The sequence below is a fragment of the Carassius gibelio genome, chromosome B13, assembly GCF_023724105.1.
Source record: "Carassius gibelio isolate Cgi1373 ecotype wild population from Czech Republic chromosome B13, carGib1.2-hapl.c, whole genome shotgun sequence".
NCBI classification, from domain to species: domain Eukaryota; kingdom Metazoa; phylum Chordata; class Actinopteri; order Cypriniformes; family Cyprinidae; genus Carassius; species Carassius gibelio.
In genome coordinates, this window is record NC_068408.1 from 4,306,325 (window position 1) to 4,323,616 (window position 17,292).

Below are 17,292 nucleotides of genomic sequence, written 5' to 3' on the forward strand. Positions count from 1 at the left end.
GTTGGTGCTGAGTGATGTTAGTAGAGCTCGGGTCAAGAGGCCACATAGCTGACCCAGTGCTCACCAGCTGCACAGCTCTCGCTCTTCACCTGCACAAAGAAAGAGAAGAGAGTGGGGGAGGGAGGGAGTGATGGAGCAGCTCAAAAGAAGTTTTAAAGGATGTTGAGGGGGCCGAGGGGGCCGAGGGGGCAGGGAGAAAACACTTGAATGAAGAACATGTTCATCACTTACACCTGCCTTAATTACTGGCCCAAGACAGAACACATTTAGAAGCTTAAAGGGAAAGTTCACCTAAAAATGAACGCTCTGGCATTATTAACTGATGCTGTTCCAAATCCATTTGAATTTCTTTTTTCAGTCAAACACAAAAGAAGATAGTTTAAAGAATATCTTGGTGTTTTTTGTGCATAGAGAGAAATAAATCAGGTCCAGTGTTGTTTTAGACTCTTTTCACTGTGTGGACAGTTGTGTGGCTGTTCAAGATATTTTCATAAAACTCGGAATTTTCATTTTTTAGAAGGAATATCTTTTTAAGCGGCAGTGTTGGAAAACTATGAAACATCTTTTTTGGTAACTGAAATTATAAATAGGCTACCAGATGAAAAACTTAACCCCCCCCCAAAAAAGTATATACAATATATATACAATTTTACAGCAGCACAACTGTTTATAATAAAAAAAGTAAAGATTAATAGAAAAATAATCAAATAACAAAAATGAAAAAGGACATAACCAAACGACTAAAATATGAACTTAAATCAATAAAATGTAAGAGAATAAAAAATGTAAGCTAGGTTAAAATATAAATAAATAAAATAAATGTATATTTATAACACTAAATTAACATGTTTTTTTGCTACAGTAAAGTATTCAACAGAATCCACAAAAACCCCAGTTTTAGAGAAGGTCTTGAAACGTTGATGAATCTGTTGTGGAGGGAAGAGCGCACAGCATTCTTAGCAGAAGAGACTGGAGTCAGATAAGACAGGAATGGTGGTCAGTGGATTGTGTCAGGTTCGCTCCAGTGATCAGCAGGCACATAATGAAAAGCCGACTGTCTCTAAGGTAATTACTCTAAATAGAAGAAGCGCTTTTTAATTGTGAGGCAATGAAAGGAGAGCTGTGTGGCGGCTCTTCAGTGTAACACTAAACCACACAGACAGACAGTCCGGCCAATCTACTCATGTATAGCATACTAACACACCACTCATAATACCATTGCATTATGTGTATATGTGTATGGATATTATGCTACAAACTCAGTAAATAAGTTTTTCCCACTTTTACAGTGTGGGGAGCAGGGATCAGGAAGGACTAACGGGATTTACATTTCGTCGAGTGGTCACAGTGAACACTAGGTTTATTTTGTGTTTTATTTTGAACCTTTCTTAGATGATGCAACAGAGAAAGATCTTTCTGACCTGGTGTCAGAGATGGAGATGATGAAGATGATTGGCCGGCACAAGAACATCATCAATCTGTTGGGAGCGTGCACACAGGACGGTAAGAGGAAGTCTCATTCATTTTAATGATAAATCTGTCATCATTTACTCACCAAACCTGTATGTTTTTCCGTTAAACACAAAAGATATTTTGAAGAAAGTTGGTAACCAAACAGTTAGCATTGACTTCCATAGTATATAAAAAAAAAAAAATTACTATGAAAGTGTATTCTTCTGTGGTCTACATAAGAAAGCAATGCACACGTTTGCAATAACATGAGAGTGAGTAAATGATGACACAGTTTTCATTTAAGCTCTCATTCATAAAAATACAGTGGGATGACAGTCTCTCTCTCTCTCTCTCTTTCTTTCACAGGTCCGTTATATGTCATAGTAGAGTATGCATCGAAGGGAAACCTTCGGGAGTATTTAAGGGCCCGGCGGCCCCCAGGAATGGAGTACTCATACGATATTGCCCGAGTTTCAGATGAGCCTCTCACCTTCAAAGATCTGGTGTCCTGCACTTATCAAGTAGCTCGAGGCATGGAGTATTTAGCCTCACAGAAGGTATCTGCACATGCACTCCATATGAATACCATTAAATGCACTTAAATAGGCTTTAAATGGTGCTGGTCTCAGGCTCAGTTCTGATCTTACTAATCAAGTCACTTTTATTTAAACACCGTAGCGCAGAACCAATAAACAGGAAGAATGACAGTGTTAATGTAAAATTAATCAATTATGCAGCAAACTGTACAGTGTCATAATTCAGCTCAATCCAGTTCAGAGTTGATTCAGTTTAGTTCAGTAACAGTGTTGAAGAAACAAGTTGCTGGATAGTTTCAAGGTTCACGTTATGAAATCTATTCAAGGGTTTTGTTTGTGCACACCTGTATATTCCGGTTCATTCTCAGAGTATCTGATGACACATCTACTAGTCCCTTAACTTAAAAAAAAAAAAAAAAAAAAGTTAACAAGCGGCTAAATCTGAGCTGTCTATAAATAGAAATGGACCAGACTTCATGCTGAAGGCTTTGCTAAACTGTTTATAGGATATCAATTGAACAGTTTGGTCGTTCAAGCATTTTTAAGGCTGTTTATTCTGACATGCACTTTAAAAAAAAATTATTCGATTCATGCAACATTTTTCAGACAGTTATTGAATGAATCACGGCAGATGTGCACAACGGTCACAACGCTCTCACTAGCTAACTAAACACTGTCATCACGCTCCTCTTCCCGTCTGGAATGTGTTCCTGTCCTTATCGAGCCTAAGACGCGCTCACATGCGGATCCGCCCTGCGGTTTATCCCTAAAGCACCTAAAACCTTTGTGGTGTTTGTGTCTGCGTGTGTGATTTTTGTCTGTGTTGATTTATGTTCTCTCTATCTTTCTTCATCTCTATGGCAGTGTATACACAGGGATCTGGCTGCCAGGAATGTGTTGGTCACGGAAAGCAACTTTATGAAGATTGCAGACTTCGGCCTGGCCAGAGACGTCCACAACATAGATTACTATAAAAAGACCACAAATGTGAGTTTCGTTTCATCAGGAGACACTCCTCTTTACCATAAAACACATTTCTTGTTGATTTTCATCCCACTATGCATTCTTTTGTCGATATTTATAGATATTCCATGTAACGACACCTAAATAGGAAGTTGAGAAAAAGGCATACACGTGTTATGTTATGAAAATTATTACAGTTTAAAATAACTGTTTTCTTTTTTAATATATTTTTACCAAAAAAAAAAAAAATATCTGATATAAACCTGAATTTCTAGCCATTACTCCAGTCTACACTGTCACATTATCCTTCAGAAATCTTTTTTTTATGTCCCCCCAAAAACATTTGTTTTATTATTATTAATACATTTTTAAGGAATCCAAGATACTTTTTTCAGTATTTTTATTAATAGAAAGTATTAGAAATCGACAAATACAAAAGAACAATTCATTTGAAATTGAAATGTTTTGCAACACAATTAATGTAATTTTTGATCAATTTAATTTTTGATGTGTCCTTGTTGAATAAAATATTCATTTATTTATTTCAAAAAAAAAAAAAGATAGAAAAAAAAAGACCTTTTGATTGGACACTAGTCTGAATAGTAAGTCCTCAGTACTTTTCGATCACATTTTCTGGTAAGAAAGACTTTAAATGAAATGAAATGCGTCTACTAAATGTTAAGTCTGTCAGGGTTAAGTGGCTATGATTTAGATCTCATTGGGTCTTGAAGTGCCCTTTATACAGACATATTCACGGTCGACTCCTTTCAGCCTCCTGCCATCTCTTTCTTTGTTCTCTTACCTTTTCTCTCTTTCATTTCTCTTTTTTTCCCTCTGTTTATCTGCCACAACCCCCCCCCCCCCCCACCCCTCTTGCCAGTCTTGGCATGATTTGCAGATTCCCAGGCAGTCGGTGTGTAAAGTGATTTCAGCTCTTTGCTTATTTGGGCCTGCCCTCTTCTCTTATTCCAAAGCTTGTTGTTCAAGCTCATGAGAAAGAAATGTTAGTGACAAACCTAAACACATTAGCATAGCTGTAACTCGCATTCCCACCATTATACCAGTCTCTAGCCAGTCTCTGATGCTTGTTTAGGCTGTAAGTTTAAGTCATCAGACGTGGCAGTGTGAATATTGATAGCATCGTTATCATTATTATGTTTGGGTCAATGTTCAGGAAAGATCAACATGAAATCAAAATGTACCCTATTTACTTAATAAAATTCCTAGTGTTATTGTGCATGGTTTTTAGTTGTGCGTTTATGGTTGTTAGATGGCATGCATGGTTGATCAGTTGGATTTGAAGCAAAACTAGCCGTATTTAATTATTAAACATTTATATTTTTATTGTGCGTAATTCTAGTTGGTCGTTAGTTGGGTCGAAATCAAAATTTGTCCAATTTTATTTCTTAATAAACATTCCTAGTCTTATTGTGCATGAGTCTAGGTGGATATTTATGCAGGTTAATTGGCTTATATGGTTGATCAGTTGGATTTCCAACTGGTGAACCATGTTTCAAACTATCTGACCTTCTAGGTTATGCTGATTAGAGTTAGTTGAACCAGTAGAAAACCAACAACCTTGTCTAAAAACCCAGCTTGACAGTCTTTAACTGGTAGAACTTGGATTTTACAACAGGGATGTAAATGTAAGCGTCAACTTTTCCATACGTTAATCATCATTGCGGCTTTAGTCTTGATTTATTTCTCCATTCTTATCAAGGTCACATAGATCTGGCCATGAATATTTTAAACATAGTTCACCATTATTAAAACAACGAGCAAAGCCCATATTGAGAGATACTGATGACTGATTAATGGCTGGGGTTAGATTCAATTACACTAGTTCAACCCCGTCTAAATAAAACACAGTGAGCCAGGAGATTGTGAACTCAGGGTCCTCCTCCAAATGTCATTGACTCTTGTATCTTCTCCACTTGCTCCAATTTATAACCCCACAACGACTCCTGGGGGAAATTAGAGTTTGGCGAAACGTCCCAACAAGATTTAATTGGCAATCATTATTGGCTGCTTGGGGCTTAATGAAATTCCAGGCTAACAAGGGTCTGGTGCAGATGAAGATGTGAGTGTCACAGTGTCTGGATGTTGGTTGTGTTGCCTGTCTTTGACCTTTGCTTCTATTGATGTCTGTAGGGTCGTCTGCCGGTGAAATGGATGGCTCCAGAGGCACTGTTCGACCGAGTCTATACGCACCAGAGCGATGTGTAAGTCAGCCGTTTATGTCCTTCATTGTTGTGTGATTATTTTTATTTTTTTCATTTTAAAGGGGAAATGTCGTGAAAAACAAGATTTTATTGCTCTTTTGTTGATGTGTACAACTTAATATTCCACCCTAGTCCATGCACATTTACATTTATTCATTTATGAGATGTTTTTATCCAAAGCAACTCACAAATGAAGAATACATAAGCAATTCATCTGAATGATGCAAAAACACAGAATTGCTTGCAGTACAAAGTTTCAAACATCGTCCAGAATAGTATAAGTATTAAGAAATAGTGAAAGCATAGAAAAAGTAAACATTTTCTGCCACTAAATATATTTTCAAAAATAGTTGTGACTTTCTTCCCTCACAATTGTGAGTTTCTATATGCAATTATGCCTTTATAACATGCAGTTGCAACGTTATATCATGTAATTCTGACGTTATAACTCGTAATGGAGTTTACGTCTCACAGTCATGAGAAAATAAGTTTGTTTTTTTACCTTAGAATTGGACTTTATAATGCACAGTTGAATTTAGAAAAAAGTCAGAATTGCAAGTTTATATCGCTATTCCGAGAAAAAATTTAAAAAGTCATAGTTAAAATTTTTTTTTGTTTAGTGGAGGAAACAGGCTTCCATACAATGCAGTAGAAGAGAAGAAAAGAGATACATAAAAGAGAAGAGTTTTTGGCTGTTTCTTTTATATATTGTCAGGGATTCAGGCTGTCCAGATAGGGTTATTATTTATTGGATCTAAGCAATAACAAATACATTAAACCTGAATGCATATTAACACATCAGTGCAACTGTGTTGCCAATAATAACAGATCATTTGCATCTAGTGATGATGGCTTGTTATTTCTGCTCATTGGTTTTGGATTGCTCTGGTTGGTTCTGCACAAGTTGTTATGGATCCAAGTCTAAATGATATTGTTAAGGCTGTTTTTCTTTCTACAAATGTAAAAAGTTTCTCTGAAGTGGTTTGGAGAGTGCACTAAAACAGTTCTACTGTGATTGGAGTGGCTCTGTGTTTGTGTAAAACGAGTAGTTTGGGAAAGAATAGGAACTGCTGGCAGGTGAGTTCAGGGGTACAAGAATTGTTTCCCTTGTGAAAAAAAGAGCAAGAGTGATGGAAAGTTAAGGAAGTGTTGTTGTCTGGCAGAAGAGAAAGAAGAAGGGCTGTTCGCGGCCAGCACTACAGCGAAAAAGTGAGAGATTTCACGCTCGACTTGCGACCAGTGCCGTGTTACTAATCTGCCCAGCTTCAAAGCCCTTCAGACGGGCCAGACTCTCACCTCCCAGAGCCCCGACGGAAAGGCCCTCTATCTTCCCTTCACTCCACTTCTCTACTTCATTGTTTTTTCTTAGACTCGAAAGTCTAAATAAATCTGTCATTTGTGTTTGCATTCATCCGCTAGTGCATGCTTGTTCCCTTTCATTTTAAGCTCACATATTTATTCATTTATTTATTTATTTTTGTCTCTTAAAGAGATGAAACGGAAGTTTTGCTTTGGTGCATGTTGGATTTTTCATGCGACCTCTGTGGGATGTTTTTTAGTTTTGGCTGCATGCACAGGCTGAAGTCATTCCTACATTCATTTGTTATTACTATTCTGATCTTTTGGTTTGCATCCATCAAGTTCCAAATTACTAATTTGTGAAGTGTTTCATGGAATGCCATTGGAATGTACAAAAACATATATTATCATAAAAGAATGTGGTCATACTGTCCACCCCTGATTATATATGTTGTGTAATCTCTTGCAGCTCATTATCTTTTGTCATGTTTGCCTTCTCTTTGTGTGGTCTTTTGCTGTACAATCTAATCAATAGCAAAGAGACCCTTATTGATGGCAAACGCTTGAATATTTTGTCTAATTATGCATCATCAGTCACTAAGGACCTGAGCTTTCTGATTGGCTCAGAGGCAGACATGATACATACATGACATCATATTAAATTAATACATAAAATTATAATAAATATTGGCATGTTTTGACAAATAAGACCTCAGGGGAATGGGATGTAAGCTGCAGAGTTTGCAAAAATGGAAATATGGGTGCATGTGTGTGAATTTCCTGTTTGTTCAGGATGTTAAATTGATGGATTTTATGGTTGAGGTTCATCCGGCCTCATGCAAGGTCAGCTGAATTAGATTAAAGAAAGGTCTTGGCCTTTTTAACCCTATAAAATTCGGCCACTTTTTGCCTTTATTGCCTAGTTAGCATTTAGAGTTCATTCCATGAAATGTGTCAAGATCATGTCTGGGTTTAAATATCATCACACACACAAAAAAAAAAAACTAGACAAAACAAAACAAGTAATTGAATGATTATTTTACTTTTTGAAAATTAATTGTATTTTATGCATTCCGGAATTATTTCCTTGACCAATATTTTCTTTATGCAAAATCAAATTTCCATTTTTTTCCCTCTTAATTTTCAAGTGAAATGTGTCATTCATTCATTGTTAATTAGCAAGTAAGGTCTAGCATACAGCTGTATCATTTGCACACAAGCCATTTGTGGCCTATTGCATTGAAGCGCAAGGGTTCAAGAGGACATTGCAGTCAACCTCTTTGTTCTCTCAGTGTGAGTGATTGATCATGGGGAGGTGGGCCACGGTTACATGGGGTGACTGAATAGAGATGATGAATTTGGCAAACATGTCAGAGAAGATGCAGCGCTAGATAAAAACGAGAAGAAGACAAACAAACACATGCAGAGAAAAGTAGAGAGCCTTTTTGGTTTGTTTTGTGTGTTGTGACTGCTGTGGATCAACAGAAAAGAGGACAACCAGAGGAAAACTGTGTTGTTCAAATGCTGCTCTTTTTAGCTAATGAGACTCGAAGAGTTCTCTCAGTCTCCGATGTTTCTCCTAAAGGAGAAATAGAAATAGACATAAATGAGACAAGAGTTGTTTAGACTAGAGGTATTACATTCATGGGAATAGAAACTTACAGTGATCTTTATGAGAAATATTAGAATTCGTAATTGCTTTGGTATCTTTGTGAGACATATGGGAGTTCATATCGAGATCTCACTGATTGCGAATGTTGGTATTGGAGCATGTTTTGAGGCATTTTTTGAGTCTTTTTCTCAGGAGAAACATCTGAGAAGCAGGAGATTACACCAAAGTCTCAAATTTGCTCTCCACTGATTAACATTGCCATTTACGAGAAGCAATTGAGATGTTAAAGAAATCTCACCTCTTTTCTTTTCTACTAACCTGTGTGTATAGTTGTAGAGATGTATTTCTTAAGCACATTGTGTAACGCATTGATTTCAAACCGTTATAACCGCTTTGACTGTGAAATGCTTTTGCTAACTCAGCAGGATAAATAAAAGCGTATGCAGATGATAAGGGTTTCTGGCACTGCATGTCCCCTGGCCTATTTTTGGGAAGCTTTAAACTCGCATATGATGAGTCAAAGGTCAGAAACTCTCTGTGGAAACTCTTATCATTTGTGTATTTTATTTTCCCTCCTCGTCTTAGATGAAGCAACACGGAATTGGCATGTGTTGAAAAATCATTCCCCGCTACAATCTTCTGCCCTCTGGACATTCGTTTCCTGTGGGTCGCACTATTGTTTGTTTTGGCTGGACAATATGTGTCATTGTGGCGTTCCATAGAGGACAAAAGCCAGCTTTGAGTTCATAGCCATTTGAGTCGTGTAAAAGTGGTCCCACAGTCCGGGACGCTGGCAGAAAGACCGCATTGAGACCTCAACAGCAACTGTGTTGTTAGTGCCAACAAATATCACTACTGTAAATGGATCAAATTGGGATTTTTGGAGTGTTCCTCATCCAAATTTTGGGGATAGTGAAGTAATGGTACCACAGAAGAGGCTGGAATTTGTTGTTAAATAATCGAGAACAACTAAACAAAATGCTGATTGTCAAATGGCAATATACCCGCTCTGTACTTACAGTCAAAACACTGATTGAATGTGTAATATGAACCACGAGAGTAGTGTTTGTTGTGTGTTGTTCTGGTGAAGTGATCTGATGAATGTGTGTCTGTCTCTTTCAGCTGGTCGTTCGGGGTTTTAATGTGGGAGATCTTCACGCTCGGTGGTTCTCCGTATCCAGGAATACCTGTCGAGGAGCTCTTTAAGCTACTAAAAGAGGGTCATCGCATGGACAAGCCTGCTAACTGCACCAACGAATTGTGAGTGTCCATGTTTTCTCAAAGGTTTCATGTTGCATTGTATGTAATAGGAATCTTTTATGGATCAATAAAATCTCTTTGCATTTGCCATAATTTGAAAAATGAAAATGACCCCATGGTTTACTCACCCACAAGCCATCCCTGGTGTATATGACATTCTTCTTTTAGACGAATACAATCAGAGTTATATTACATAATGTCCAGGCTAATCCATGCTTTATAATGGGAGTGGATGGTAACCCCAAATTTGAAGTCCAAAAAATTGCACTCATGCCTTATAAAAGAAGTCCACATGGCTCGGGGGGGCTTAATTAAGGCCTTCTGAAGCAATGAAGCATTCGTGTAAGAAAAAATATATATTTACAACTTTATAAACCTTAATCTCTAGCTTCCGCTAACTTTCGAACGTTCATTCACGTTGTCAAGCTAGCGCCCCATTTTTGCCTTATTTTTGCTTACATTTAGTATGTCTTTGTACTTGTTCAGATGTTGCGCAAATCTTTTTTTCTTCTAATTTTTATTGTCTTGTATTTATCTAGTCAGTGCACTAGTTAAGCTATCATACTGCTAATATTTTACTGACAAGTTTAAATTGGCATCATACTAACATTTTAGTTATCATATCTTTACTTGATTTCAGTGTGTCCATGTATTAGTATTAGTTTTTGTACAGTCCTGCTAATGATTTTATTTCTACTATTTATTATTTCTGGTTTGCATTGACCTTGGCAGTGCGCTAATCAAACTAGTGTTTCACTAATCATTTACTTAGATTTTTTTTATTTTGCCTTCAGCTTTTCAGTGAGTTAGAATTGCATTTACATCGTTAGTGCACTAGTTAATCTGGCGATTTAATAATAATAAATAACTTGCATTTAATGTATCATTGAGTTAATCAAGCTGGCATCCAACACTCACCTTTTTCTCAATAAATTTGTTTCTTAAATATAGTGTGTCAGTAATTAAGCTACTTTTAAATCTATTTTTCTATCTTGCATTTACCTTGTCAGTGAGCTATTTCAAAAAGCAATCAGTTACTTTTGCTGCATTTTTTAAAAGTTATATTTAACATGTCAGAGAGCTATTTACGCTAGTGTCCAACTAATCTCTTTGTTTTCCTGCCATTTTATGTCTTTTGAGTCTTTGTGTCGCTTAGTTAAGCGATTTTTGATAAGAGTTTTAATCTTATACTATGTACCAGTTAAGCTAATTAAGCTAATTTTCTACTAGCTTTTTTGTTTATATTTAGCTTAGCAATGCATTAGTTAAGCTAGTGTCCAACTAACTGTTTTAATCACATTTTTGACTTGCATGTAGTGTACATGTACTAGCTGAGCTAATTTTCTAGTTTTTTTCTTGTTTAAAAAAATACATTTACTGCATTATTGCAATTAGTTTAGCATTAGTTTGTTTTTATCACATTTTTGACCTGCATGTATTTGTGTGTATGTACTAGTTAAGCTAATTTCTTACATTTAGCTGTTTCATTGCAAACATTTTTTAGCTTGCATTTAGTGTGAACTAGTTAAGCTAGCATCAATCTGTTTTTTTTCCCCTGCTGTTTTACTCAGAAACACATCCCATTATAAGTAAAGTAAAATAGTAAAATGCTGTTTATGTCAATGTGAAGCTAGTTTCCCAGCACTTAAGATGCATTGCAGTTTCTCAGAGCATCCAACAGATAGTAATTTCAAAGTGAAAGTTGTTAATCGTGCTCTCATGGCCTTTCGCAGAGCTCCTTCACATCCTAAATTGACAACAAATACCTGTAAGCAAACGTGTTTGTGACCTAACAGACTTTGACGTTGACTTGCTGCCAAAATAAGACGTGTGCATTAGTTTTGAGATTGTACATGAGCAACAAAATTACAGTTTCCCTTTCATGGAAACCTGGTATTTAGCGCACGAGTACTCGCCTGAGCATGTCTGTTCACACAAATGGTTGATTTCCAAAACAGAGCTTAGAAATAAATAAATGATGTCACGTTGTCTATTCCCAGGTACATGATGATGAAGGACTGCTGGCATGCGATCTCTTCCCACAGGCCCACATTCAAACAGTTGGTCGAGGACTTGGACCGGATTCTCACTTTGGCAACCAACGAGGTGAGGCGTGCACAAATTTACACACATGCATAAACACACTCGAAACCACTCATGCTTTCCCTATAGTTCTGGGATCCATCAAACCTGTGCCAACACTGGCTCCGGCTCGCAACATTTCGCAAGATCCGTGCTAACGTTGCTCAGTTGTCAGATGGATCCCTACTAGACGATTCTTTCCGTTCCCTAGCTGCCATCCGTGATATCCGTGTGGCGGGCTGAGGGATGGAAATCTGTCAGAACTTGTCGAAGGGGGGGATTGAGCCGTGGAAGAGAGATGATGCCAAAAGCCCCGCTCTCGATCGCCGTTTTGAACTTTAGAAATGTAATAAAGTGCCTCTGCTTTCTTCCCCCCGTCTTAAACTGCTCACAGATGTGAAGGTCTTTAGTAATGTGAGCTGCCTTGTGTTGAGCAGCGAGAGTTCAATCCAACACTCATTTACAGCAACCTAAAACCCCCCTCTTCCTCTCGTCAAATAGTTCTATACCAGCCACAAAGAGAAAATGGCTCCAATTTTGTCTGAGGAATGAACCAGGGAAAATACAGCCTTTTTGGTCATATATATTTATGTGCATTGGCTGTTTAGTTATGCATTTCAGAAATATGTAGAAGTCTTCATGTGTGGTCTGTTCTGTTACTGATTCGCTGAAATTCAATAAGCAAATATTGTTGAGATTTGACATTCTGAAGACGATTGTTCAGACTTGGGATCTGGCTCGGTGGTTTCCAGCATGGTTAAACTCGGACTGAGCGCACTTTATTTTTAAGGAAGCGGCTAGTAGATCAGTGTTATTGCTGGTGAGCCACAGCGGAAAGTATTATTTGAGTTATAAATAATTATTTTATTATACACGCTACCATTCAAACATTTGGGTTCAGTATTTTTTGTTTTTGAAGGAAAGACATTATTAGTTTTATTCAACAAGGACACATTAAATTGATCAAAAGTGACAGTAAAGCCCTTTAAATGTCACAAAAGATTTTGTTTCAAATAAACGCTGTTCTTTTGAACTCTCTATTCATCAAAGACAAAGACTAACCGGAGAATGGTGAGAACTAACTAAATGTAAAAAGTAATAATAATAACATAAATAAATAAAATAAGGAAAACTTGAACTTATTCCAAGGCAACAGCAGAAAGTATTGTTTAAAATAATCATTATAAAGAAATGTATTATTATTATTATTATTATATACAATATATACTATATATTATATACAATATAATAGTTCAAAAGTTGTTTTTTAAAGAATTAAATTAATTCCATGACAATAAAGCGATTTATAATGTTAAAAAAGATTTATATACGTGTGTGTGTGTGTGTGTGTGTGTATGTATATATATATATATATATATATATATATATATATATATATATATTAGTGCTGTCAAATGATTAATCACATCTGAAAAGTTTTTTTTTTACATCATATATGTGCATATATATAAGTACACACACAGTATATATTTGGAAAATATTTATGTTTATACATTTATATATTCTTAGATTTTATATTATATATAAATGTTAAATATAATCATAACATATTTTGTATTTATATATACACAATGAAAATACACAGTAAACATATATAATGTAAACAAAAACTTTTATTTTTCAAGCGTTGGATTTTTTTTATTTCAGCAGTTATTTATTTTTTACTAAAACAATTAAATAAACTAAAAAAAAAAAACTATATTTACATATTAAAAGAAAATTAATAAAAGTGACACACAACCATGTTAAAATGCAAAGAATATTTCTGGGAATAGGTTTTATTTCCATGTGATAGGTTCTCTTTCAATTCACTAATAGAAATAGGTAGTTTTCCCTAGTAAATGTGGCAGCTGTAGTTCTGGTCATGTTTATACTGACAGCTTCATCTCTGTGTATGTAGGAGTATCTGGACCTGTGCGCCCCAGTGGAGCAGTATTCTCCCAGCTTCCCCGACACACGCAGCTCCTGCTCCTCCGGAGACGATTCGGTCTTCTCCCACGAGCCCTTAGCAGACGAGCCCTGCCTTCCCAAGTACCAGCACATCAACGGAGGCATAAAAACATGAGCCTCTTCAGCCTTCTCCAGACCCACCACATCCAAGCTACGTTTGCAGTTCTCAACAAGACTGAGAGACTATTACCCACAATTCCCTTGTCCCCATCCAGAACCGTATGCTGCCTCTAGACTCCTTGCAAAGCTCCCGCTGGACTTTCGGAGCGTGCCAAAGGAGGCTGAGACGTCAGCAGTGCTGCTTTTCCGGAAAGAAACTGAAGTGTGTGAAGCGCTGGTGCCTTTTTTTGTGGAAACGCACACTTGCGCACACAGAAACATGTGACCAAGCTCTTAAAAAGAGGATGAGGACTGAAGAAAAGTGACTGCTTTTAATGACCCACCTCTTGCTTTTTTTGTTTATTTTGATGATTCTTTTCCATTTGTGTTGGAATTCTATTACATTCTTGCCATCATTCCATTGCTTGGCATTCCAGGATTCTGTGTTCCCGAGAGAAATGAACGATGGAGCACCGAACTCTTAAGAGACAAAAAGGAGAAAATAGGATATGAGTACAATAAGGAAACATACAACTAACAGAAGAAGAAGAAGTAGAAGAAAACATAACACTGCCTCCAGTTGATTTTTTTTAATTTTAATTTTTTTAAAATGCTCCGTTTTTACCATGATAACATAGTTATCATACAAAAATCCAGAGCAGTTATCCTTAATGGTTAAAAAATAAATAATACATGGTATATAGTGTTGGGTATATTTGTAAATATATTCAAAAATGTAAAAATATATATTATATATTTACAATGAATTATTTTTTGTATGGACTTCCGAACAATTCCTCCCTTTTCCCGCAGAGTGAGAAAGAGATGTAGACACATCTAGATGTTTCTATTACATTCCCAGACTTACATTCACACATATATAGCAGGACTCGACATTAAAAAACGCCATGAAATTGTTTGACAAGTTCAGTTTTCTTTTTTGTCTCTTTTCTTTGTCATTTTTTTCGGGAATGTATTAGCGCTTAGATGACCTCAAAACTAAAAAAACATGAACTAAAAGCCACAAAACTCTCAGTTTTCATGCATATGTTCCAGGCACATTTAGCCGTGGTGCTGGTTCGGATCCTGGCGCACAAAATCTTTTGGAAAAGTTTAATGTCGGGTCCTGCGCAACTCTCACTAGCTGACACAGTCACGTATTGGCTTTCAGGGAAAGAGATAGCGTGTTAATTTATTGACTTGTGTTAAAAAAAATCAAAAGGATCAAAATAATAAAGAGATAATAATATTAATGATGACTGTAGAAACAATTATGATTCATAATGTTTATTTTGTAATTTAAAATGACATTTCAGTGGTACCAAGAATTATTTGTAGCTGGTATCAAAAGATTTGCATTTCTTACGTCTTTTTTATATATATATACAAATGTGAATGGTAAGTTAAAATGCAAAAATAACATACATTTTTTATAGTCAGCTAATCCCTTTTCTCTAGTAGAGGATGTCGTTTTATCCAGCTGTTTTTCTCACACTGAAGTTTGCATTTGAATTTGATGAAATACTGGAAAAAAGGTTGCAGTATATTTTGCGCAGTTTTACCCACATCAACTCGAAAGTATTACGAATCGCTCACGTGTTTTTCTTCCAGACAAATGAGCTGAGGTTGTTCTCAACAAGTGTTCCTGACAGATTTGTAAAATTAAAGATGAAAAAAATGATTTGTGTGTGCTTTGTTTTTATATTTCGTTTCGCTTTTCCAAGTAAATCCCTTTCTGGTATCTATATTCAAGCAGAATTTATATAGTGCGTTTTTTTACAGTACACAGTTACAAAGCAGCCTTGCAGAAAATCATGTTAATGTTCATAATATCTTAATATTGTCATGCATTATAGTCGCATTTAGCAGATAATACAGTTTATATTTTGCAATGATACGAGCAATCAAGCAGTTGAGATTTTCTATATAGTATCTCTTCCCTTGTATATATGCAGATAAAGTTGTACATATTTAAATGTTACTACGTATAATAGGCTGGGTGATAATAGTTATGTTTGCGGGGGAAAAAAAATCAGGAGTGTTTAAATACAGTATAAAAATAGCAAGCCTGCAAACACATCTTCATTGTAGTTTTAGTCTTTACATAAAAAAAGTAGAATCTGATAAATTCATATCGAGACCTAGGACATTGTTTTAAAGCTTCTGTATTTTGTTTATGCATATGTGAGTTTTGAGACCTTGTTGAGATCTTTAAGGCACTGGAGGAGACACGTGAAATTACTGGGGTGTTTTTCTCACTAGAAACTTCTGAGAAGCTTTTATTTGGTCTCCATTTGATTTCAATTTGAGATACTAAACAAATTACCTTTTATTTTGGTTACTATTCATTTTCTTCTTTATTCTTCACAAGGCTGTCTAAAACAGTTGAAAGCTCAATGGCGCCACTCAGGAAAGCACAATCTTCTCCTCATCTAAAAAAATTACAAAAACTATGGTGACTGAAACCTGTCATGCCTTTCACTGACCTCATTACTACTCTCCATCATCCTGTATGATCCACTAAATGAAAGACTGTGATGAGCATCTGCCACGTAAAGTTCTTCAGCTCAGAGCCGTTGAAATACGTGAGGAGGCCCAAGAGCACAGACTGCCATCTCAATCTACTGGTTCTCGTAGCCTCCATCTGTCAAAGGCTGTTTGCACAAGGTCCAGTCCTCTGGAATGTCAACATGAGTCGGGTGTGAGACAGACCCGCGCTCACAGATAACACACGGGCGACGCTGGGAGAGAGTTAATCAGTAACATAAACCACATCCAGTGCTACAGACGCTTTCATAGCTTTGCCCTCTCTTTTAGAAGAGTCAAGAGGAATTTCTAGAGGTAATTTTTAGAGAATGATGTTTTAAGATTCAATTCACACAACCTAAATTGGTGCATCATTTATGCATTAATGAATTGTGAGATTTTGTGCTGTTTTGCTTGCATAACTTCCAAGACTAGTGGAAAGAAAGCATCTAAAATACGTATTTAAGTGTTTATTTTAGTGCACTTTAAGTCTGTATATTTCACTTACATGCATAACTTTACAGGTTATTTCCCATTAACCGAGCCAGAAATCTCCACTTCAGTAGCACCAACTTACATTTCTGTTGTGGAATTGTATGCAAGTTAGCACATATTTAATATGATATAGAAAATGCAACATTTGCATATTTAAACATACCATTCAGTGGCGATTCTACACGGAGGCCTAGGGAGGGATGTCTCTGTAGACATGTCGGGCCCCCGTGCTGGAAAAAAAAAGTAATATGATTTTACACGCGAGCGCCAAAAGCGGAACTAATGTGACGCAACGTTCTACACGGGTAAATTAGTGCAGCACACCCAAACACTTGCAAACATCGCGCTTTTAGCATTTTAGGCGCCTCCCGTTTTTTTGCACATCAGTTTGGGTTATTTGGTCATCTGAAGCAATTCCATAGCGTAATGTTATGGACAGAAGACTATTTACATCATTAAATTAAAGTTTGACGGAAACCTTGTTTTCCCTCCTCTGCGGCTGTCAATCATTCTCCATTCAGTATTCAAATAGCGCGCACCTCGTCCATTTACAGCAGGATGCATGGTAAAACTCTCTCCAAATTATTATATACTCACATTATAATGCTTGATCTGTAGATAAGAAGCCTGTGGATTTGCATAAAATGACTTTTATTTTGTGTATTTGTATTTTATGTTTGTTGCTGTTTTTAAAAGACTCGCTTGTGCCTGTTAGATCACACACGTTTTAAAAGCCGTAAACTTTTAAAATCACTCTGTGATCTCAGTTTTGAAG

General features: G+C 36.4%; 1 protein-coding gene and 1 long non-coding RNA gene across 7 annotated transcripts in view; one reads left to right on the forward strand and one right to left on the reverse strand.

The window, feature by feature from the left end:
- The window catches only part of LOC127970340 (fibroblast growth factor receptor 2), a 48,223-nt gene extending 33,046 nt beyond the window's left edge, over positions 1–15,177 (forward strand). For all 6 annotated transcript variants that reach the window (XM_052572853.1, XM_052572854.1, XM_052572851.1 and 3 more), the window contains 7 exons: positions 1,393–1,503; positions 1,819–2,009; positions 2,853–2,975; positions 5,103–5,173; positions 9,207–9,344; positions 11,345–11,450; positions 13,348–15,177. In XM_052572853.1, coding sequence (XP_052428813.1) covers positions 1,393–1,503; positions 1,819–2,009; positions 2,853–2,975; positions 5,103–5,173; positions 9,207–9,344; positions 11,345–11,450; positions 13,348–13,512 — 905 coding nt within the window. In that variant the 3' untranslated portion in view covers positions 13,513–15,177. The remainder of the gene's footprint in view (positions 1–1,392; positions 1,504–1,818; positions 2,010–2,852; positions 2,976–5,102; positions 5,174–9,206; positions 9,345–11,344; positions 11,451–13,347) is intronic.
- On the reverse strand, positions 13,043–16,837 carry LOC127970347 (uncharacterized). The gene is made up of 4 exons (XR_008156590.1): positions 16,681–16,837; positions 16,531–16,603; positions 15,983–16,237; positions 13,043–13,976 (listed from the first exon to the last, which is right to left on the reverse strand). It is a non-coding gene; the product is annotated as an uncharacterized LOC127970347 (long non-coding RNA).
- Between the last annotated feature and the right edge of the window lie 455 nt (positions 16,838–17,292).